The sequence below is a fragment of the Argiope bruennichi genome, chromosome 6 (genome assembly GCF_947563725.1).
Source record: "Argiope bruennichi chromosome 6, qqArgBrue1.1, whole genome shotgun sequence".
In the NCBI taxonomy this organism is placed as follows: domain Eukaryota; kingdom Metazoa; phylum Arthropoda; class Arachnida; order Araneae; family Araneidae; genus Argiope; species Argiope bruennichi.
In genome coordinates this window covers 19,388,746-19,414,100 of record NC_079156.1, presented here as the reverse complement: position 1 = coordinate 19,414,100, position 25,355 = coordinate 19,388,746, and the positions used below count along the sequence as shown (strand labels likewise).

Here is a 25,355-nt window from a genome sequence, read left to right as displayed (position 1 = left end):
AAGTGAGCCGGGTTTGTACAACAAACAAGGTAACTATGCACATTCCTCAAAGGTGTTGGGAAAATCGCACCCAGAACCTTTTCATTAGAAATAAATAAAATAATATTAAATACAAGTGCTCAAAATAAATAAGAGGTACAAAAAATATAATTAAAAATAACAAACCAATGAGTAAAATAATTTTCAATTAAGCAAACTTTTCCCGCCTTTACTTAATAAAATCTTTTTTCAAAGCATTTGATGAAAATTAGCATGTTAGCGTTAAACCTATTATAAAGAAGAACGCTACAGAAAAAATATATGTATGTTAACTATGCAACACATTCCAAATGCCTAAAAGTAAAAGTATAAATTCTGATTGTAAAATATTATGCACTAAAAATAATTTCCGATAGTGCACAATTTTCTCTCTAAACAAAGGATTATATAAAAATTGAAAAAAAAAATAAATAATCTCAAATCTGACTGTTTAGAATGTAAAATTAATAGCTACATTCTCTTAAAAATACCAAAGTAAGATTACATATTCTAGTGTATTAGAATTCGGCTAGCGACCGGTTTGTTTGAAGCTTAATAACTACTTATAAATACATAAGCAACCGATCGATCAACCAAAAAATTTTAACTAGTAATCTCTCTTTACTTAGGAAATAAATGAAGGAATATTATTTGAAATCAAATAGACAGAAATCAGTATATGAAAAGGATGAATGCACTAATTTTCTTTCTGCAAAAAATATACCTCTTTAATCTTTCAAGATATTCCGTCCTGACGCTTAGCGTTTCTTCCGCCATGATTTTGTTCTATTACTGACGTAAATAAAATACAAAATTAGTTGTCATGATAGAGATTATGATCATTGATGCCAGATTCTTCAGTTAAATATTCAGTTTCGTTTTTGTTGAAAACGTGCTCGATTATAATTTTCTATCATAACATATATATTTTCACATGCAAACATTCTGTGAGAATATTTTCCAGTTTCAAATCCATTATATTACAAAATTTGATATATTTAGAATTTTTTTATTATTTATAAATATTAAAAATCTTTGTAACTCTTGCATTTTGCTGATGCACTGCAAGAAATAAAGACAGATTATTTTTCTGTATGAAGTTGAAATGTTTTTGAAAAACATTTCAGGATACGGAATCCGAAACTGAACCAATCCATAAAAATAAATCTGGCAATACCTTTTACATTTATATGTAGTTATGATCGTAAACATGGCGGACGATGCATTTGATTTACTGAGTTCGAGATGTAAATATTTTATTGATGCAAAAGAAGACCTTTTACAAAATTATATGTCTGAAAAATACGTAATGCGTTGTGTTCCAATGAATCAAATGATTTTATCTCCCGTTTTAAACTCTCATCAGCGTCGATTTTTCTCAATCAATATGTAAACAGTAAGTTGTCATTCAAAAATCATGCATTTAAAATTGAACATTATTTCTTCTTCTAAAAACATCATACAGTGAATTTCCATTTTTTTTATATATGGAATATATTGCAAACTTTATTTAGTTTTTCATCATGTATATTCGTGATGTAGTTATTTAGTACAATTCATTATTGAAACATAATTTGTTTGTTTACATTACATGCATGTATATCGATTTATGTATTATATTAATGTTACTTAATATATTAGCGCTCTTTATATAGCATATAATATTTTATAGGAAAAATAACTCATATTTTAAAATTCCGCTCTAATTGTTATTTAATTAATCAATTTTTTAAAATTTATATTCTATATTGATAGAAATTTTATTTGCTATTTCATCCACTTTGGTATGTAATATGCAAAATTTTTATATGTTGGGTTTTTTTCTTCATTTATATTTTGAAAAAGTTTTGATTTAATTTAAAAACCATTGGAATACACGTTAAATTCATATCAATTGTGTTCATTGGTATCTTACATAAGTTAAAAGGAAAACATGAACTGCAACAGTTATTTATCTTGTGTATTGTTTTTCCATTTTACTCATAATTATTTAACATGCTGTATTTGCCATTAGATTTTAAAGTAAAATAAATATTTCAATTATGATTTTTTTGAAATTTGATTAAAAAGGCTTTTATTTATCCAAGTCTGTTATCAAGAAAAGTTTTGTTGTATTTTTTACTTAATAGCTTTCTTGCTATTGTTCTTGCTTTAATTATTTTAAAAACAACAGGTATGACCATTGTTTTAAATACATATATAAATAAAGTATGGCATTATTTTATTACCAAGGTTATTATTATAATATTATCTCTACCGTGAAAAATATTGAAAATATTTTATATTTATCTAATACAGATTAGTAAAATAAATATCACATTTAAAAGCATTTTTAAATGCATGGCTATCCAGTGTGATAGATGTTTTTTTGCTTATGTTTTCATTGAAAAATAAATTTGAACATTATACAGTTGTAAAAAAAATTGAGTTGAAACAAAAAAAAATCAGTATATTGTTTGGATATATTGTTATATATATAAGCTTCTGTGGAATAAAGTTTATCATAAAGTTTCAATCACAAATTTAAAAAAAAAAAAGTCTAAGAATTTAATAAGTTTCAGCTGGTACTGTAAAAAATTTATGTATTTTTAAAAAATGACTATATTGTTTAATACAGGAGTATGTTTTAAATGTTTATCATTAACTGTCATTTTAACAGAACTAAAATAATGTTCTTTACTGATCATTTCAATTGTATTTGTTCAGTAATATCAATAACAAAGAGTTGATTGTTGTTAATACAACTATTTATTTTTTTAACATCAATTCCAAAAGTAAAATCTGGAAAATTAAACATTGATCATGTTCTTTGAAATAAGAAAATAATTAATTGTAAGAAAGCACTTCATCAATCAGTAATGTATTTTTTAATTGCCATTCAATTTTATTGTAAGTAAATAAATAGGTACTGCTGAATTCATAAAATAATTTTATATTAAAGTTACAGTCTTTTTATTCTTGTTATAATATCAGATTATCTTAGCATATTTCATAAGCTTATTTATCAAAAATATCCTTCATTATCTTGAATTTTTCGTTATGTCAACTGTAATTGGTTGTTTGACATAATTCTATTTATAAAATACAATAGAAAATACATGCAGATACTAATTGAATATTTCGCTATTTATATTTTTCTACAGCTGTTATCTTACCAATGTTAAAGTGGTAACATTAAAGCCTTGTTCCAATTGTGGCTGAAAAATAATGTCCTTTTTATTAAATTTTTCATTCTGCTATCTAATTTAGTTTATCATTTTTCACATGGTAGTGTATGGTTATTGAATAAAGAGAGTGTCTTGGCTCTTTTTTAGACAGTGATTATTTTTAAAGTAAATCTAAAAAATATTGTATGATAAATAATCTTATTCAAATTATTCTTATTGATAACATGTATGTTTAAGTAATTTATTCCTCTCAAGGGATGTTTTCATAGCTTTCAAATAAAAATTTTGAAAAGGAATTGATATTTATTATACATAATTATTTATGGGTTTTTTTAAATATAAAAAATATGTGCAAATTGAATGTAATTTGAAATAATTTTATTTACTTATTTTATGAAAGTGTATTTGATATCAAGTAGTTATAAATGCATTGAGAATTATCTCTCATAGCCTTAGTAATGAACATGTTTAAAAAATTTATTATATTTTCTTACCTTATAAATTGTCTTCAAGTATAAAAAAATAAAAACTTTTTTTTCATTTATTTTATTTTCAAATGATTTCCTGTGTTTTAAAGTATAGTAAAATTGTTTGTCACTGATTTTTTTTTTTTTTTTTTTTGCATTATTAAGTTATTCACATGAATTCTTATTGATTCTTTCAGTTTGTGAAATATATGTTAGATTTTACAAAATTAATTTCTGTCAATGCTTACTTTTAGATAAGTAGTAACAGCTACATTTCATCCTTTTCTTTGTTTCTAAAGTAAAAAATCTTATTTGAAATTTGCTAGATACTTAAGATAATTTTGAATAATTTTAAAATATTATTTAATGTCTGATATTAGCTGTCTAAAATAATATATAATGTTTGTTGTATAATGAAAGGGCAGAATAAATTCCATTAAATAAATTAATAATTCTTGATTGTTTTTAATCATCAAAGATTACATTTCTTTCTAGCATAGTTTATAAATACTATCTGTCATTAAAATATCATTATTTTTAAAAGATACTTATTTTGTATAAAAATGTTTTTTTCCCCCATCTATATAACTTTGTATAATCTGTCAGGACAGATTATTCAGGACTGAATAAAACCAGAAAGTTATCATTGTGCATTTTTTTTTTTGTATGTAAATGAACTACCATTCATTAACATAAATCTTAAGGAACTAAAGGAAGAACTGTATCTTTCCATTCAGGTCTCTAATTCTATATTCTTTCCAGGGTTTTCTTGAGAAACCTGCTCTTTTCTCTTTTGAGAAAACATGGACCCTACGTCATGGTCAGCTTACAGTCAGCACTTTTCAAGATTGGGGGCTTCAATGAACCACCCTCCAGGTGCTCTGTCACAGCAAGCAGAAATGAACAATATTGCATTATCATCTTCCTTACCTCGCCAGGAACACATTCCTGGCTATGGGAATGCTGGGGGACCACATCACTTTCTCCTTGCAGCATCTCATGGCCTGAATCCCTCTCAGGCCAACCATAATGATCCATCTTTTAATGCAAATCTTTTTGCTGCTAATTATGATGCTAGTCTTTTTTCTACTTCCTTTCCTTCAGCTAATAAAGGACATCTTTCTTCATTTCCCCAAGGAGCTGCAGGATTATTCAAAGCTGTAAACAGAGAAAATGATTTTAATGATCTGCGAACTGGGTTCTCTCATTGTGGCATGTCTGCTTATGGAAGAAACACTGATGGAAACAATGGTTTATCTGGCGCTCCTGGCCTTAGTTCTGGGCATTTATTTCCCAACTCTATGCCACCTGGATCTTGGAGGCATTCTGGCATCATTCCATCTCAATGTGGACCTTTTGGGGTCCTGCCTCATGAAACTGTTCTACAACGATCTCATCTGGTAGGACGAAGTGGTGAGAAATTGAGTGTTCAAGCCTCTAAACAGTCACGTGCTTCACTGCCCTCCAGCTCTTTTGTGGAACAAGATCTGAGTCGAGGCTACCGGAGTATTTTGTCATCTCCTGCACGGCCTCCATCATCATATGTGGATAGTAGCAACACTTCACATTCCTCTTTGTTATCATCACAAAATGATCCTTATTTCTCATCTGTCAGTGACAATTATTATTCTTCCTGCTCAAAAAATGATTTTGCAGCATACAGCTCATATTGCTCCAATGTGCAACCTGGAGTGCAAAGAAGTTCAATATCTCCTTATTGTTACTCCCAGTCATTTGGAAATTTTGAATCAAATGTTGACAAACAGGACATTCCCACAACTAGCACAAACACGAGTGCCAATTCAAACTTCAGTAATTTTGTGCCAAATAACAGTTTGAATGGCAACCCTACCCACCTTCATAATGGCCAAATCTCCCGTCAGTCTGTCATAACAAGTAATATTAACAATAATTCAACTATATATAATTCAGAATCTCATCCTCCTAATCATTCTTACAATGTGAGAGAATCATATCCATATCCACCAGGTGCAGCCCATGCAACTTCCTGCTTACCAACGCATCCTGCTAATTCCAGAAGTGAAGCTAGTAGTCAAAGGCAATCTTTGGCACACATCAATAATAGCAGCCAGCATTCATCAAGTAGTCAAAATCTTTATCCACCAATGAGCACTCCTATACCAGCATCTACTCCAGCTCATACTACTCCACCTTCTTCATCTATGGGACAAGCATATGTACCAACTCCTTTGCCAATGAGCCATGATAGTGGTTGCTCTTCAGTTAACAGTCAGTCAGTCATGTACCACTCTCCTTCAAATGATGGGTGTTATTCAACTCCAGGAACTTGCCACTCGGAATCTGGCTCCCCAGCTAAACAAGATTTGTCTCAGCATTCATCCCCATCTGTTTATTCTATAGAGAGCAGTAATTTAAGCATCAATAGTGGAGCATTTGTAGACAACCATCATGTGCGTCCACATTCTAGTTCAGAAATCAATTACAGCTTAATGAATGGAGGATTGGGCTCTGAAGTACATGAGAACACTAGTGACTCTTCAAAGGTGGTCGATGAGAATCTTCGGGAAGTGGGACCCGCACTTATGGGAAGTGATTGTCGATCACAACAGAAGGATGTTCACTTACCTCAGGTGCTTCCTATTGATATGGTGAAAATGAATAAAGAAAATGTTTACCAAAATCCAGTAGATGCACGTTTTGATGGCAGGCCATCAGCTGTGCAGGGTCCACATGTAAAACATTTAGACCCAATGATCTCATCTAGATCTGAATGTGCCATGAATAGTAAAAGTGAAGTCTTTCCTTTTTCACCTAATTCCCCATCACCAGCTCTTGATTTTACTGCTAAAGGGCAAAAATGCAAGCGAAGTCGAAAGCGCAAATGTGATTCTAATGCAAATCCATTACCTTTGAATTGCACTTACTCTCACCTTGAGAATAATCAGTCACAATTAACTTCTCCTGCTTCAACTGCAGATACAGAAGAGATTAAGACTCCTCTTTCTAATAGTTCTGTAAATAATTTATGTAGTCCTTCTGTTGCCAGTGATCTGCCAACAGTCTCAAATTCCTCACCCCTCCCAGTTGACCTGTCCCATTCTGTAAATGTAAATGCAAAGAAGCAGGATTCACCTCCAGAAAAAAATTTAAAAGACACTTTGCCTGATTTAAATTATGAAACAGACAAAGCTACTGGTGGAAAATGGTCTTTGGTTAAGCAAGAAGTGTCAGAGCATGAAGATAAATTGTCTGTTGTAGAGAACCCAGAAAACTTAACTGTTGAAAGCAGCATTGAGAAAGAACAGACCAAATGTGAATCCCCAATATGTCGAACTCCTCCAATGGATGATTTATCTGATGAATCAAAAAAATTATGTAATAGTATTGAAGAAGATCTAGGTTTTCTTGCTGGATTATCATCTGATCCTGATGTTGAAGACAGTGTGTCAAAAGGAAGCTTCTCAGATAAAAAAAGCAAAAAAGACAAAGGATTTTTACAGTCTTTTCTGACATTTTTAGAGAGTAGCAATGAACCAACTGTTAGCAACTCTGGTGTAAATCTCGATGCCAAAGCAGAAAAGAAAGAAAGTCCTCAGGGATCACCTAAACCTGAAGATAAAAAAGCTGACATATCTTCTATGGAAAATTCGAAAGAAAGTGATGCTAAAAATCTCATAGAAGAATCTGATGATAAAGACAACTTTGACGAGGCTCCATCACTTGACCCTACTTTATTTGGCTGTTCTACTTTGCAGAAAGAAATGGTGGTTCCAAATCCTGAAGCACCTTCATTTTCTTCTGATGAAGATGAAAACTCAACTCAGGGGATATTTGATTCTGTGGCTATGGCTATTCAGAGGCTTTGTGAAGATAATGAAGAAGATCATAGTGAAAAAGGGAATAAATCTGGATCATCAAGTAAAAATAGCAGTTCCAAGAAAGAAATAACCACACCTACAAATATATCTGAAGCCACTGGGAGTGCTGAAGAACTACAAGAGAATGAGGAAGCACAGAAAGAACAAACTGTAGAAGAATGTACTATAAAGAGTGCTTGTGTTGTTAAAGGTAGAAGAGGTAAGAGGAGGAGAACTCGTCACTTACTAGTCATTAAAGTGAAACGCACAGCAGAAAAATCTCCTGCATTGCCAAAGAACTCAAAAGCTACTCCTTCAAATCCTAAAAGAACTAGAAACTCTGCTAAGGATGTCCAGATCATTGGCAGTAAAACTGTTTCAAATACCCAAAGAAGACCACTGATGAGGAAGTGTAAAGAGAAAGGATTACGCAGAAAGAATTCCAGAACAATTAAAAGTGAATATACTTATTTAAAAATAATTAGTCAATTATTGGAATCTTATTTATTAATCCTTTTTAATTTTGTGTATTTATATACTAAATGCTGGCTTCCATTTTTTTAATACTTCAATATGCTTTTTTTATACCATCACATATTATTAATTAGCTGCTTTTAGCAACTATCACCTGGAATATTGCTTGTGTTTTGTTATATTAATTCTTTTATATGTAACTTGAAATTCATAATTCATTCAGCAAAGTATTTTTCAAAATCAAATTGAGATAAAAGTTGAATTAGCATTATTTTATTTGAAAAGATTAAATTTATATTAAAATATACTTAGTAGCTCTATATCAAACAGTCTTACTTATCGAATGCCAAAGGATTTGCATTTACCTTTATTCTTTTTATTAGTAAAGATGAATACTTCATTGTTTAGAAGTTTTAAATTTAATATATCCTACATATTTATTATTCACCATTAATATAGGAAGGACAAGGAATTGCGTAAAAAGGAAGTATGCTTTTGAAGAAAGTGAAGAAAATGTAATTACAGTTACTGAGGAAGATAAAACAACGAAGGAGGAAGAAGTAACAAAAATGGTAGTTTTAAGTTGTTTTTTTTTTTAATGGTCTGTTATAAAAATTAATATTGGTACAATAGTTTAGAAATAGAATTCTAAAAATAGAATAAAAACACATAATTTTATCATTTTAACCATTTTTATTGCCCCATACAAAGTCCAAGGGGAGTGTAAAGTTACTGATCAGTTTGTGAATGCTTCTTTTTTTAAAAATTTTTTTCCAAATAATTAAACTAGGAAAAAACAGTGAGTAAAGTAAGGTGGGATAACATAAATAATCTACAAACAGTTTTTTTTTTTTTTTTTTTTTTTTTGCAGAATGAACAGTATTAATCTAATCAAACTAAATTGTCTTGAAGCACCATTAAGGAAGACCATAGTATTATTTTATATGTATTTTCTGCTTACATCTATTAATTACATCATGTATTATTTTTATTGATGAAAACTAGTAAGTGCTTCTAAAATTTCTGCACATTCAACTTGCTTGCCCCTTCTAAAAAAAAATTATCTAATTATTTGTTGTTTTTTGAAATTGAATACTTATATACAATTTAGACAAAGTGAAATTAAACTATTTGATTTATATAGATTCATTTTGTGAAGTGATAAAAATAAGTATAGGGGAATTGCACATTCATCATTTAAGAAAAACTGCAATGTTTAAATTTTTCTTTTAAGTTAAATTTTAAACAAAAGATATGCTTTTATGTTAATTGTGCATGGAATGTGAAAATTTTATGAAAAATCTTTTCTATTTATGCATTCTTCATTGATATAAGTTCTGTATTGGTTGAGAAAAAGGTATGTTAACTATAGAAATAATGTATAGAATGCAATTATTTGAGCGTTTCACTATCTCTTTTATTATTTTAGGAGGAAACAATTGATCCTCCACCTCCATTACCTGATGTCATAACTTCAACTTTGACGAGTGTTGCTTCTTCCAAGTCCATCTCAGCTCTACCAATACCAGTTGTGATGCCACCACAGCCTGTGGTACTTTTATCTAAGCCTACAAATTTACCTGCTATTTCAGTCCAACCAACTGCTGTGAAACCTTCAGAACCAGCTACAACTGTGCAACCGGCAATTCCAGCTGCACCCAAGAAAAAGAAAGTAAATAAAACAATTGGTTACCGAACAAGAAAGAGACGCCGGAAACCAAGGAAGTTGTCACAGCCTGTGGTTGTAGCTGTACCTGAGGTTGTCACAATAGAGCCAGAGTTACCAAAAATAGTGGAAGAGGCAGCTGCGGTTGTTCAATCCAGTGAAACTTCTGAGGCAGCATCTAAGCAACCTGTTAACAATAGTGAGAGTTGTTGGAATACTGAAACTCACTTTAAAGTGAGTAGGATTTTCTTGATTACTTGGAAAAATTTCTTACATTTATAAAAGAATGTTGAAACTGTTCTGATGGAAAATATTGATCAAAATTAAATTGAAATTTTTATTCATCTTTGAATAAAGTCTTTATATACTCTAATGTTATGCTTTTGTAGTAAAATATTTTATATATCTATAAATAATCTAATGCTAAATTTTGATATTCTATTTTGTGAATTATGAATAATTTAAAAGTGCTCATTATGATTCAGAACTATAAGAGTATTTAGTATTACTGCTTCCAATAAATTTATCTTTCATGTATGTTTTGGCTTTGTAGTTTAATTTAATACTTTTCATAATACAGTACACTACTGAATATCCGTTTCATGACTATCTGGCTTCTGTACTATCCGGCCTAGTTTTCTTTTATTGTAATTAAATGAGGAAGGCAAGACATCTATTCAGGACTTTTTCAAAACCTAAAAACTGTAAATTTTCACTCTTATCTTAGAGTCATCTTTTCATATCTGTGTAATCATAGTGAAAAATAAAATCAGTTTGAGTCAATTTTCTTAAGAATTAGGCCTTTGATTTACATTAATGTTTCCTGCATTTAAGTTGGGCATTACAGAATTTTATGTTAAAATGTGAACAAATTATATCCTTTAACTTATTTTTTCTGTAACAAATTCTGGAAATGTACAGTGCAGTATATAAACTATCAGTATAGAGCCTTCTATTTTAACTCAACACATTATTGGCAACTACTTCTATAATTCACGGCTGTGTTCACTTTGAGATAAATGGAGGGCTTAGTACTGGATAACAAGTGTGCAAATACATATTATTACAGTGAGTTTTGGTTTATAAACTTTGTCTACTGGTATTGATGGGTAAAGAAATGAATTCATAGAACTATCTAGCCTGCCCTTCCACCACATTAGGATGGAGCTCGACATTGTACTGTATTTAGAAATTATAACAATATATAATGCATGTGTGCACTTTTTTAAAAATATCTTGTAAAATAAATAACATTCCAAATTTTCTATTGTATATTTCGGAAAAGTGAAAAGTAGTTTAATGCAGAGATTCAGTCTAATCTATAAGGTGTATAATTTGCAAGTTATTTTTTCGTATCTGTTTTTATAGACTGGAGATTATGTGATAAGTATTGATAGCCAAGGTAGTGAATGCCCTCCTATTTGGCGAATTGAAGGCAAGAATGTCTTACAGTTATTTGAAGTTCTTGAAGGAGAAGGGAGTACAAATATTTTGTATCGTAATACCTCATCGGTAAGCTTTACTTTTGATGAATTCAAATCATGTCTTTTTTATAGTTTAAAAAGAAATTCTGTTTATAAATATTGAATGCTTTCTTACAGTTTCTTTAATTATAAATGATCAATTTTTATATGAATATTTGTTTTATATATGTTAAATTAGTTTTTTTTAATGAATTACAATATACATAATTTAAGTATAAAATCATGTTAATGTGTTTTTAAACCATTATAAAATGTATATTTTGTTTTATTTATTTTGTATAAGTATATATTTTTGCTTGTTTTCTTTAAAATATTTTTTGTTGAGATCTTGATTGTTTGTTTCTTTAATTTGCATCAGTAAAAACAAAATATTGTGAATTTGATTATGGGAAGTACAGAATTGATTTCTGCTTATTTTTTCTTTATCTATAATGTTCAGTATATATCTGAAATTTTAATTTCTAATTTCTTTTTTCTTAAAATTTCTAATTCAAATTGTATTAAAAACTTTTTTTAAAATGTCAAAATAATACTATAAAGCAGAGACTTTTTTCAAATATTAGTTTGAAGTATGCATATCAAGTGCATATCAGTTTAGTGAAATGTGTAGTTTCTTGAACAGACACCTATAAGAAGAAACATTTAATGAAAATAAGAACATTTACTGATGTGTTAATGACTTCTCCCTCAGCTTATAATTGGGTATAGCAAGGAATTTAAGAGACAAAAAGGATGATGCCCATAATTTTATGTTTCCTTCATTATGGTTTAATACTAATGTATTCTATGATGAGTTTTAAAAGTCTTTATTGTGAAATTTTTATGTCAAGCTCTGGAGAAATATCCATCTATTCTCCTTTTTTTTGTTCTTATTTTTATTTCTTTTTTGTCATTTTTCAGTTTTATTAATTTGTTTTCTTCCTGTAGTACTCTCGGTGGAGTCCATCTTCTAAACATAAATACTTAAAACAAGCTGTAAAAATTATTAAATCTGATGATGACACTGTGATAGTAGAATTGTTAAAAGATACTGAAAACGTAGTTGAACAAGATATTAGTGGGTATGTATATTTTTTATGTAATAGTTATGTTTTTATGTAATATTAAAGAAACATCAAAAATTAAATTTGATCATTTATTGTTTCACCCTCCAATTGTATCATTTTTGTTGTTAACCAATGTTAAATTTCTAACAAAGGATGCAATTTCTTACTCAAAAGTAAATTCTATGTCACTTTTTATGTTATTTAGATCATTTATATTAGACAGCAATTAATTTTACTGTTATGGTAGAAATTGTGTTTGCTTTTAAGAGCTTTTGTTTTGTTTGCTTATATCTAATACCTGATTTTGATTTTCTCTAAAAAATAATGATATCTAATTTATTGTTTTTATATATGGTTGATTCTTTCTGTAATGTTCAAATAGAAAAGTGTATATGTCTTTTTGGAAAAAGATTTTAGTCATCCATTTATTTTCCATTGTTCTTCAATCTTTTAACCATCAACTCTTGTAATTTATTAGTAAAGAAGCTCATATTGTGAGCAAATACTATTAGTATGATTGGATCTATTAGTATGTGGAAACATAAACATACTAATAGATGCATTTTTATCATCTAGTAAAATTTTTGAATTCAGAATATTGCTTCAATTATTTGAATCCGTGCTATTAATGTATGATTTTAGCACCTCTTAAATTAGTTGGTCTAAAACAAAGGTTCCCAAACTTTTTTTTCTCGTGGACCACTTTCAAAGTTTTACTATTTTCGGTAGACCCCCTGCTTCTACATTTCTACTGTATTCCCAAAACTCCTAAAAAATATCACCCTAAATTGGGGCTGTTAAGAAGAAGAAAAAGTAGCACATTTTATTGTGTCCTATTTATTAAAATAATACTTGTGGTTATACAAAATTATAAACATTTATCATTACAAACAATCAACAATTGACAAAAAAATCAACAATGAACTCTCTATTAATGTATGTTTTTAGCACCTCTTAAATTAGTTGGTCTAAAACAAAGGTTCCCAAACTTTTTTTTCTCGTGGACCACTTTCAAAGTTTTACTATTTTCGGTAGACCCCCTGCTTCTACATTTCTACTGTATTCCCAAAACTCCTAAAAAATATCACCCTAAATTGGGGCTGTTAAGAAGAAGAAAAAGTAGCACATTTTATTGTGTCCTATTTATTAAAATAATACTTGTGGTTATACAAAATTATAAACATTTATCATTACAAACAATCAACAATTGACAAAAAAATCAACAATGAACTCTCTATTAATGTATGTTTTTAGCACCTCTTAAATTAGTTGGTCTAAAACAAAGGTTCCCAAACTTTTTTTTCTCGTGGACCACTTTCAAAGTTTTACTATTTTCGGTAGACCCCCTGCTTCTACATTTCTACTGTATTCCCAAAACTCCTAAAAAATATCACCCTAAATTGGGGCTGTTAAGAAGAAGAAAAAGTAGCACATTTTATTGTGTCCTATTTATTAAAATAATACTTGTGGTTATACAAAATTATAAACATTTATCATTACAAACAATCAACAATTGACAAAAAAATCAACAATGAACTCTGAAATGTAAATCAACAATAAGAAATAGTCATACTTTTAATGAGACAGATGTACTTGATGAATTGACAGCAAATTATCAATATTTGGCTTCAGTTTTGTAAGAAGTAATCTCAAATCTCCCCGTTCTGTGATGTTCAATCTGCTCCTTTTTTTTGTTAACAGGTTGGTAACGGCACTAAAACTTCTTTTGACAAGGGAAACGCTATCAAAAATTTTCTCGCAATTTCCCACTATTCCCCACTTGTACTATTATCTATTGTTCTATTAAATTCTGTGTTTGAACTGAGTCTCGAATATTTTTGAGTACCTACCTAGTGAATGATGCTACCTGCCTACGTTGATAGGTAAATCCAAGCCAAAATTTTTGTTCTTTATTATGAAAACCAGAAAATTTTTCGTGGACCCCCACTTACAACGTGTGAACCCCTGTTTTCTTTTCATGTCTACGTGGACCCCCGTGTGGGGGTCCATAGGAGGTCCATAGGTCCACCTGGACCACTTTGGGAACCTATGGTCTAAAAGCATCAGTTCTAACATATGTATTTGGAAAACTTCTATTTGAAACATAAAAACGTTTTCTTCATTTAAAAAAAAAATCAAATAATGCAAATCACCTAAAAAAAAATTGGTTTTGGAATAATTTAAACCGATTTTGACCATATTTTGGTACATTGATTTCAAATATGAAAGCAGTTTTTCACTATCAGCTCTCTATTTGAGATTTAATAAAATTAAAAATATTTTAATATTTAAAGAACAAATTATTCCTTTAAATAAAGATTTATATGCATAGGGAAAAAAGATGGATATTTGTATTTTTTTTTCACACAAAAAGTCCTGTAAAAAGGCAGTATGATAACAAAATTTTAATCGTGTAGAAAATTAAATTTATGAACTTCATAGGGTAATTTGTATGGACAAAAATAGTTAACTATCATTTTGATAAACAAATGAACATTATAAAATATCCTTGCTTGGTGTGTATTATATTACTATAAGTAAGTTGCGATTCCTTAGTTGGAAGAGGTTAAATCATTTTGATTCTGCTGCATATGAAGTTTCTAATGAAATAGTTTCATGAAAGCTGCTGTTCAGGATTCTCCTTGCTTTGTAGTGATAATGCAAAAATAGAATAATAGAAAAATAACTTAAAATTAGAATAATTTTTGTGTTTGTTAAAAGTTCATAAATGATCCTTATTTCAAGGATGCCATGAATGGGACTGAATAAAAAAACATAGATCTCATTTTTCCTTGTTGTGAAAATCTTTCTGAATAACCACAAGGCTGAAAAAAATTTGATTGATATAATTAATAATTAAAGGAACCTTAGTTGTAGAACATTCTCATTACTTTCACCATCATTTAGGCAGTTTCCTGAAAATCTTGGTAGTTCTATTAAAAAGTTAAGAACAAATGAAAGTAAATTATTTCACAGTGAGTAATAATAGAAGATCAATACAGAGTGAATATACTCAGAAAATGACAAGTTATTTTTGGAAAAAGTTTATTTAAATTAAGTTCATTCAGCAATATCAAACTAAAAAGGTTTTCAGAGTGGAACAAAATAGCTTTCATTTTTTAATTAGCTGTTGTGGGCATACACAATTATTGTTGTGCTTTCCCTCAATTAATTAAAATGTTTTGCAAAAATTATTAAAAGCAGCTTTGAGAGAGAAACAAAATAATTTTTTTTTAAAATTTATTTTCCACTTCTTATTTTTAATTTTTATAGTTAAGCTATTATGGATTTATCAAAGAGTTGGTATGTTTTTTCGTCTTTTAAATTGTTTTACATAATCTATTTAGTGAAAGAATTTTCATATTTACTCCTCTAACTCAAGCTTAATTTAATGCATTAACTTAAATAACACTACAATTATATCTTATAAATGAAAGCTGATAGGAAAAAAACTAAGTCAGATATTTTTCAACTTGAAATCCCAGGCTTCAAAATATGTGTTAACTGATCTTTGAAATTAATCTGTCTGCATCAATAAAGAAATAAAATTATGTTTTAACAAACTGAATTTAATCTTTAGAAACAGTATCAGTTAGCTGCAGCAAAAAGATATTAATTTTTTTTTTTTTTTTTTTTTTTGCTGTGCTTGTCATAAAAAAGTTAGAGCATATAAAATTGATTTTGGTAACATTTGGAATCAATTTTTTAAAAGTTTTTGATATATTTAATTAATTAATTTAAAAAACCTGTAACCTGCATAAAAAGAAGGTATATATAAATTTGAGGTTCTGTTTTACTTGAAAGCTTAAGAATATATTTTGAATATATATTTAAGCAAATATGTTTTTTTTTTTTTTTTGTTTTTTTTGTTTCTTGTATTGATTCTTGCATGTTTATTAATGTTTGCATCAATTCTTGCATTGGTATTAAATTACTTGTGTGAGTGCTAAAAGTCTTTGTTTGAAAATAGTATTATTGTATTTATATTAAGTTGCAGAATTTTCATTCTGTGCAAAAATACTCTTGCCCTTCATTATATTTTGACTTTTCAAAAATCATCATAATTTTTTATTCTTCAAATTAAAATACTGAAGGAGAAATAATGTAATTTCTGATGTACTGGTAATTGAATTGTTAATGAATGAATGAATAAATGTTTAAAAATTTTAAATTGAGTTTTTGTAAATACTTTCATTTCTGATGTTCTAATTTTCAAAATTGCTTCCTTTGAAAAAATATCATTGTAATTTATGTTAATTATTTTTATTTGATTGTCATAGAAATTTTGGTAACAAAAATATTTGTTTCATGTACTCTAGTTCCTGTGATTATACTGTACATCCACAAAGAGAAAATTTTGAAGTTTATCTACAGACTTTAGTTAGCCATGCTTTAGATCCAGATTTCATACCAGAAATTGTTCGAGAAAAAGGTAATTTGCATATATTACATTTTAGTCTAATGTCAGCATAATGTACTATAAATTAAATTGAAATTTATTTGTGTATATAAAAATGAATTATTTTGAATTTTTTAATTGTTGCAGTGAAACTGAATCAAAGCCTTTCACCTTATTTTAGTATAAAAATGTGAATTGAATATTTAACTTAAAATCTTAAGCTTGATTGTATATATATTTTTTTCTTTTCTGTATGGGTGTGTGATTGAGATGATACGTAATAAAATATTGGATTCATATATTGTGCGTATATGGATATGCATATGGATTTTAGATTTCAAAAAATATTTCATTGTTCGTATTTGTTTGCAAGCATGTTACATGTTGTAAGATGAGAATTAATCTCACTATCTTTTATAGAAAACTTATGTTTTACATTTTTAATTTAACTTTTATTCAAATTAAAAATCCCTTAATTTAAACTGAGACCAAATTTTTGTAGTTGTAATTTCATGACATTTGATCTGCTTAAAGTGCAAATGCTTGGACTTAATATAAGATTTTGTGATAAAATTCTAAATGAATTGTATTATCAGAATTATTTCTCTATAATTTTTAAATATTTAATTTAAGAATTTTAATTTTGATTCACTTCAAATTGTAATATTATTGGACTCTAAATTTAGGGAGATTTGCTATTTATGTATTGTATTATTTTAATATTAGAATTTTTCTCTTATACTTTCCAGCTTTATCTACATATTTTTGTTTGTTTCAATAAATTATAAATTTCATAAAATATAAGAAAATAGAGGAAGAAAGGTAATAGAAAATACAGAAATATAGTTTATAAGATTCTTTATATTGTAGTTACAAATGTAAAATATTGTGATCAAAATCGGCATTTTTTTTTTTTTTTAAATTGCTCTCTCATTTCCAGATGAGTATTTCTTGACTCATTTACAAGCAATAGAGGAAATTACATCTGAGAAGAAAAGCGCGCTTCATGAATGTGAGAAATGGAGCAGTGAACTTTCTGATTCTGTTAAAATGTTTCCTCTCGTGAAAGTGAGCAAAAGTGAAGGAAAAGAAAAAAGTTTGTGTCAGGTATTACATTCTCCTGGATTTCTATTCTACAAATATGCTATGATATTTGTAAATGACATAAAAATAAGCATTTCATGTAAGTCATATAGACTTTAAGTTATATAAATTTCATATAAAGATATTTAAATATTAAAGCATCATAAAAAATAGGTTCTGCTTTAAAAATTTAATAAAATCAAAAATAAATTGTTTGATCACATTAAAGTAAAAAAAAATTAAGAGAAAAAAAGTAGGCAAATTTAGGATATCTTGATTTAATTGTATAAAAGATTATGTGTATAGATAGATTAAATGTAAAATGTACAAATTAAGGCATTGAATATATTTAAAAAAAACTATACTTTTATCCTAAAATTTAAAAATACAGTGTAATTCATAGCCTAATTTTAAATTTAGGCATTGAATTATAGTAATTTTTCATTTAGATTTTATCACTCAGTCAATAGTTTACATCCAGATAATGATAACTTTATGCAACAACCTAGGTTGTGTTGCCAAATTTGCAATATATATCTTTTATATATATATATATATATATATATATATATATATATATATATCATGTGGGGTATTTCATAATAAGAATTTAGTATGTTTGATGGTCGATGAGAAATATACAGCTATATATCTTGTAATTGCAACAAATTTTACTTGATAAATCCAATTAAATGGTTGGTTGAAATAGTCTCTGACAAAACAGCCAACAAGCTCTTTCAGTCTACCAGGTGATAAATATGTACTTCTTCCAACTGCAGGAGTTTATTGAATTTGTCTCTTCTGGAATGGGGCATAACAATAAAATTCTCCTTCAAAGAAATCAGTTAGTAGTTCCTTATTTTACAAGATAATTAAAATTCTGAAGTATACAGAATTTAAGACATGGAAAAAAGGGGTCGTTTTTACTCAGAATACAGAGTGTGTAGTGTCGTGAAAAGTGCTTACATTTGAAAACCACTTTTAAGCACCTTAAAAGGCTTAATTTTCTCTTGAAGAGAAAAAATTATGGGGGAGACATTGCACTGATATATTTTCATTTTGCTTCAAACTTTAGAACTGATTTTTTTTTTTAACTTTATGAATTTGTTTCTATTATTTATTATCTAAAAAACTCATTTAGAGCATGGCATTCTTCTATTATCAGTTTCATCACAGTTTTGCCAGTAATCATATGATGATAGCCATAGGAATGCTTTAGTTTTTAGCTTTATAAGATTGCAAATAAAATTACTAAATAGAATGAGTTAGTGCAGGAAGAAATTTACTCTTTCCATCCCAGCCATGTTGAATCTTATTTGTTGTTCAAATACAAAATTGTTGTTCATGCTGAGCATCCACATCACTATTGACAATTTCAGAAATGTTGTATATATAGCCTAAATAAAACCTTTTAATTGTAAGAAATTTTGAAAAAGTTCACAGATCTTTATTGTTAATCTTAAAGAAGTTGATTAATGATTATTTTATGATTATTTCTATGTTTTTGTCAGATTCTTAAAAATATAATTTTGCAATAGAAGAGGTTGTGCAAATACAGAAATATTAAAATTTAAAGAATAAATATTTAAAATTAATTTTTTTAATTTTTTTTTCAATTTAAACTGTGCATTATTATAAAACAGAAAAAAGCTCTTATGCTTAAAAAATATGCAGTTTACATAAGCATACTTAAATAAACGTGCTTTTTTTTTTTTTTTTTTTTTTGCTAAGATGCTTGAAAATACTTAATTTTTCCAGCAGCTTCTCACTGTGCACCCTGGAATAGCTATCAGTTGCTTTCATGTATAGCTTTTTATTATATTATTGCTACAATTATATACTCCTTTAATAACAATAAAAAACCCTTCAATCTTTAAATTTGTATTTTTAATGTATTACATATATCTGTATTGGTTGTGATTATACAACAATATCATGGTCAAAGGCAAAATTTATTACTGTCAGAAATTGATTTTATTATATTTGCTTGCATACTTTATCTATTCATCTTTTAACTACTGATTCAGATAAATCAGCTATGCATATTTTATCCTGGCAAGCCAATGTCTGTTTCAAATGAGGCATGCAGGATGTAAAGAAAGGACATTCTTGATAATAACTCTTTTTATGTGCTGTACTTTTGTTTGAAACAGAAACATGAATGCCAGAATAGAATTTGCATGGCCAATTTAGCCAGATCAGAATTGAAAGAGTTAAAGAGGGAAAAGTGTTTCGTTTTATATTTCAAAAACATAGTTGAATGTAGATGTAAATGAAAATATTGATATATAAGCACTGTGGCAGGCTGTGTTAGTCATTACTTTTAAAGAATATGTCTGACCATGTCTAGGTATAATTACTTTATTAATTATTATTATGATATTGTTTTTATGGGTAACTGAGCTAAGAACTTTAAACATTTTAGATCTGAAGCTTTCCAAAAATTAGGACGAAATGTTTTTATTTTGAGGGATTATTGAATAGTAATTGTTTGCAAGAGATTGTTAATGAGTGCTAAAAGAATCATTGAATATTGTAAATAAGAATATTCATGAAAAATATATCAGTAGGTTATTGATTTTTATTTATTTATTTTTTTATTTTATTTTATTTCTTCTTATGTTTTCACAAAAGTATTTAAGGCAGAAAAGGAAATAATCTGAAATAAAAGCATTTTATGTTTGAGCGAGACTCAAAAATCAACTCTGTGCATTATTTCTAGAGTATGGTACAATGACATTATTTTTGGATATAATATTTTGGATATAAATTAAAAAACACTATTTTAATTTTTTGGTGGGAATTCTTTTTTTAACTAATATTTGTACAAAAAAAAATAATTTTTTGATTAGAAAATTAATTGAAAATAGTTAATTATGTAATTTCTGAAACTGAACCTAGTTTGCAAATAATGTAACATCTAATTGAAGCCTGAAGTATAACTGAAAGACAAAATGCTACACAACTTTATATGTATATTTATTATTACACAATAATAAAAATTCATTAAATTTGAGGATTATTATTATAAAAGATTTAGAATGTTTCAACATATATATGCATTATTCAATAATTTTATTGCTGATTGCAGTAGGGCAAAATTTTATTTATAAACGGAAAGGAATCTCCTCTTTTTCTGGAATTTGTAAGTTTACCTAGTGATGCTATGATAGACAATATTGAACTTTTTATCCTTGTCTTCTACATACCAGATAGCTTAAATTCATTGCCTTTTAAAAATTCACTTTCCACTTCAGTATCGAAAATAAATTTAATTATGACTATTAGGAATTGAAACAAAATGTTTTTAAAAAGAAATTGATAGAAAGTTTTCCCTTCTTAATCATGTTTCTTAATTGATTTGTTTTCAGGTCTGTCAGAATGGCAAGATCCAGTTTGTTGCCCACTTTCAAGGCCAGGTATATGACCCTATGACCCTTGAAAGTAAGGAAGACTCTTCTTCTGCGAGTGATTTTAATTTCCCACTGTGTGGGTCTTGTGTACAAACTGTCACTCTTTATAGTCGCTTGCATCATCATAAATATCATTTCTTTCAGTTGGGCTGCAAAAAGGTGAGTCTGGTTTTCATTTTCTAGTTATAGTCACTTTAAAATTAAGTTTTTAATTCATGAGATTTATATTCAATTTACATGACATGAAAAAAAGATGCATTTAAAAAGTCGTGACTAAAATAAGAAAAAAAAATCAATATAGTCATTTGATTACATGCTTATTTACATGAGGTGCATTATCTGTTTAGAAAGATATTTATATAATCTGTATAAATAAATGCAAAAAGTGAAATTGGCTGGAAATTTGGAATTTCTGATAACCATGTCAGCTCAGCTACATGATTAGGATACGGTTTGCTATATTGATGTACCCAATTGATTATTTTAAAAATCTATCACATTATAAAATATCTTATTCGGGATAATTAGCAAATTTTTGGTCTCAACAGTTTATCCTATTATTATAAAAACTTCCTTTTGCTTATTATTATTTCTAGTTTGAAAAATATATCTGAACATAATGATTGGACATTTCATTAAAATGCTTCTAAAACTGATGCTTGGAAGCTGCTTTCTTAAACATGTTATTTTTATGCATTAAATGCGTGATTGAATTCAATTAAGAAATGTAATTGTTGAAATATACAATATAACTATTTCATTGTAAGAAGAATTTGGAAAATGTTTAATTTTTTTAAAAAACTTTATTATTAAAGTATCTACTATACAAAAGAGGAATTGTCACAAATAAAAAAACAGTAACAAAAACTAAATATATAACTAAATAAATAAAATTAAATATAAAATATATATTCAGATAACTATATAGGCTAATGAAAATGAAAATTTTTTGTTGTATTTGTCTTTATATTACATTTTTTTTATATATATATATTTCTCATAATTTATCTCTGTTCTGCAAAATATAGACTCATACTTAAAACGAGTTTTTAGGTTTTCATAGAAAATAGCATTAAACTGATTGAAATTGCTCATTTAAATGCAACAAATATAGAAAAAAAATTCTAATTTATTGATATATGAAGAAAAATAAAACCTCAAGTATAATTGTTAGATAATTTGTGAAGCACCGTTTTCTGTGCAAAAGGCATAGCAAGCAGTCATCAACAACGCGCTGGTTCACTGGAATTAAAAATTGCTAAGATTTTCAATTAAATATTTTATGTAGTTTGCTCTTAATGGCATCTTAACAAAGCATTTTTAAATTTACATTTTTGATAGGCATATAGTACATAATGTTTTAAAAGATCTTATACTGTTTATTGTGAAATGTACCTCCCTAATTTTCTGTTATCTTAACAAAAATTTGAGAAAGGAAAGAATTGCTCACCATTGAAGTTTTATGTGTTGTAAGGAATATTATTCATTATATTATAAGTTAAAGGATTATTCTTTTAAAAATTTCTCTCATTAAACAAGAATTCACTGTGCCTCGAACAAAAAAATAATATTTAGACAATAAAAGCAATAATATATTTTATGCATGCATTACTTAGCAGCAGTGTAGAAAAATTGATGCTTTTTAAAACAGATTTTATCATTGCTTACTTTTGAAGTTAAACCTTAATTGTAAGTACAACAAATTTCAAAATTTATATTAAAAATATAATTTAAATAAAAACCTATTCCTTATAGAAAAATAGACCATAGCTTGAAACCTTCTTGTCAATAATGGAAGAAAACTCTTGAAAGAAATATTTATAGATACAATAAAAATAATTTGTTCTTTTTTACATTGGTGAAATATACTGTTGGAAAATAAGTCTAAAATATTTATAAAAATTAAATTAAAAAACTATACTACAATAAATTGGTGTCATTACCAATGGCATTGAAAAGAGAATTTTTTAAATTTTAAAAAGTTGCAAAACTCATTTTTGTGCGGCACTATTTTTATAAGTTATGATAGAAAAATGCCAAAATTTTGATTAATTTTTAATTAACTAAAATTTTAAAGAAATCGCTCCGAGGATCATACTCCTGCCTTCCAAAGAATATTTATACTAATTTTCTAACAGTCTCGCTTGTTGGGTACCAAAACATGTATATGTGTTTGTATTATTAGTAAAAATATATATAGTGTGTTATCTCTTCATTTCTCTTATCTTATTAATCTGAATGAAAATGCAAAATAATTAATTACTTGTGACTTTTAATGATTCACTTATCTGTTTCTATCCTCTGAAAGAAAACCGTTCAGTTTCAGTTTTCGTTTTGGAAATCCAGAATCACTGTTCATAAATTAGCTAATAAATCACTGTTCATAATATAGCTTGATCTTTCAAAAGACTCTTCTCTTGTTAAAAGTAGAAAATTATTATAATATATAGAATGCTATCAGTGCAAAATGCATTTTAATATTTTTGTGTTTTTACATTCAAGGTTAAAGATGTTACAAAAGGTGAAGATAAAGATTCCCATACAATATTAGAAGATTGCCTACAAGATATTGAGTGGGTGACACAGGTAAGGGTATTTCTACATTTTAAAGGGTTTTTTCTCTTCTACAAATTAGTTATTTCTAATTAAGATTAATATTTGTTCTGCTGAATAACTTCATCGTTGAAGATCATTGTGACTGGTTTAAAGAACTAAGTGTTGATTTTAGATCTGTGTTCTTAACTAACTTCATTTAGGAAACTGTGAACTAAAATATACTTTTAAATAAGAAAACAAACAAAAGACTAAAACAGACTGTAGGTAGGAATTATTAACCCTTTCCATTTGGTTGGCTCCCATCAGGCACTATTCAAAATAGTGGATAGTTTTGATGTTTTATTTATTTTTTAATTATTAAAAATACCTACAAAGTGGTATGAAGATGTAAAATTAATTTTTTTAACTTAAAACAATTAATATATATTTTTCATAGCAATAAATAAGTCCTTGTATTAAGTGAATAATTATGTGTTGAATTATTTTTCTAAGTGCAAAGGATTAATTTTCATGTGCTTCAAAGCTTTAATGTCTAGCTTTCTTCAATGTATTTATCAAAAGACTTATCATTAATTCTTAATTATTGCAATATATTAATTAAAAGAAATAATTATTATATTGGAAGCTCTTTCAAAACTTTATATAGATTTGATTAGTTTTTTAGATTTGCATAGTTATTTTGTGTTGACAAAGAATTGAGTCTATTTCTGCTAATAATTAGAAGTTCTACATTTAAGAAATACTATTGTCAGTTTTAATGTTTTGTGGAACTCTAGCCCATGTAATAAATTACTTTCAATGGTTTAAAATTTATTTTCTATCTATTGCACTCTTTTACCTACCAACACATTCATCATCTTTATTCAGATGTTTATAAAACAGGCAAACAATTTTATCTAAGTTATCCACTTAAGCATGTTTTTTATCTGTCTGAATGAAATTTATTAATTTTTCTTATGGCTGATATCTGAAATTGTAATACTTCTTTTTTCTAAAAATTTACCAACTAAACAGCTTAAACAGCTGCAGTAATTCTTTATTATAAAAAGAACTCTTTAAAAAATCATAATCTTTTTTCTGTAACTTTTAGATGTTTCAAGACATGCTTGAGATGTGGAATGCTTGTGACAAATACAGGTGACAACATGAATACGCTGTTGTGTTTTAGTTTCCTAACCTTGTCTCCTGTTTCAACACTTCTAGTTTCTTTGTAAAGAAAGTAGGATAAATTATTTAGTCCAACAACTTAGATCATTTGTTAAACATAAATGCACGTTCATGGTGTTTTCTTTTCTATTGTTGAAATGATGCCATCAAACCTCACCAAGGAACCACTTATCTTTTATTCTGCTCATTTTAAGTTCAGTTTAAATTATAAAAATCAAGATTTTATTTTGTAATTATCACTTAATTACATTCTTCTTAAATTAACCATTTAATAAGAAAAGGAAGGAAGATATTTTTTATGTATTAATTCTCTCCAATTATATGATTTTATTGATTTATAGAATAATTATTGATATATTTAAACATTATTATTGGATATCACTTTCAATTTATATCAAACATATGATACACAGATGCAAAATTTGTCATAGAAAAACATGTTTATAAGTTAGAAAATATGCTTTATTCCTACGATGTAACATTTAATGTTTTTATTAATTTATCAAAAATTTTACATTACAAAATTATTTTGAACTCAAAAACATGTTATGATATGCAAATGCTTAATTTATCATA

The 25,355-nt window shown here is 27.5% G+C and overlaps 2 protein-coding genes across 3 annotated transcripts in view; one reads left to right on the top strand and one right to left on the bottom strand.

Annotated features, from left to right (window-relative positions):
• Positions 1-830, bottom strand: part of LOC129972237 (zinc finger protein ubi-d4-like) — a 41,120-nt gene extending 40,290 nt beyond the window's left edge. For both annotated transcript variants that reach the window (XM_056086291.1, XM_056086292.1), the window contains exon 1: positions 743-830. In XM_056086291.1, the coding sequence (XP_055942266.1) occupies positions 743-795 (53 nt within the window). In that variant the 5' untranslated portion in view covers positions 796-830. The remainder of the gene's footprint in view (positions 1-742) is intronic.
• A 409-nt stretch (positions 831-1,239) lies between these two features.
• Positions 1,240-25,059, top strand: LOC129972852 (uncharacterized). The gene is made up of 11 exons (XM_056087150.1): positions 1,240-1,414; positions 4,415-7,948; positions 8,425-8,537; positions 9,395-9,865; positions 11,000-11,143; positions 12,043-12,176; positions 16,481-16,593; positions 17,501-17,667; positions 21,015-21,215; positions 23,559-23,642; positions 24,703-25,059. Exons 2-11 carry the CDS (start codon positions 4,456-4,458, stop codon positions 24,751-24,753), a joined length of 4,971 nt encoding a protein of 1,656 aa, XP_055943125.1. The 5' UTR covers positions 1,240-1,414; positions 4,415-4,455; the 3' UTR covers positions 24,754-25,059.
• Positions 25,060-25,355: the final 296 nt, after the last annotated feature.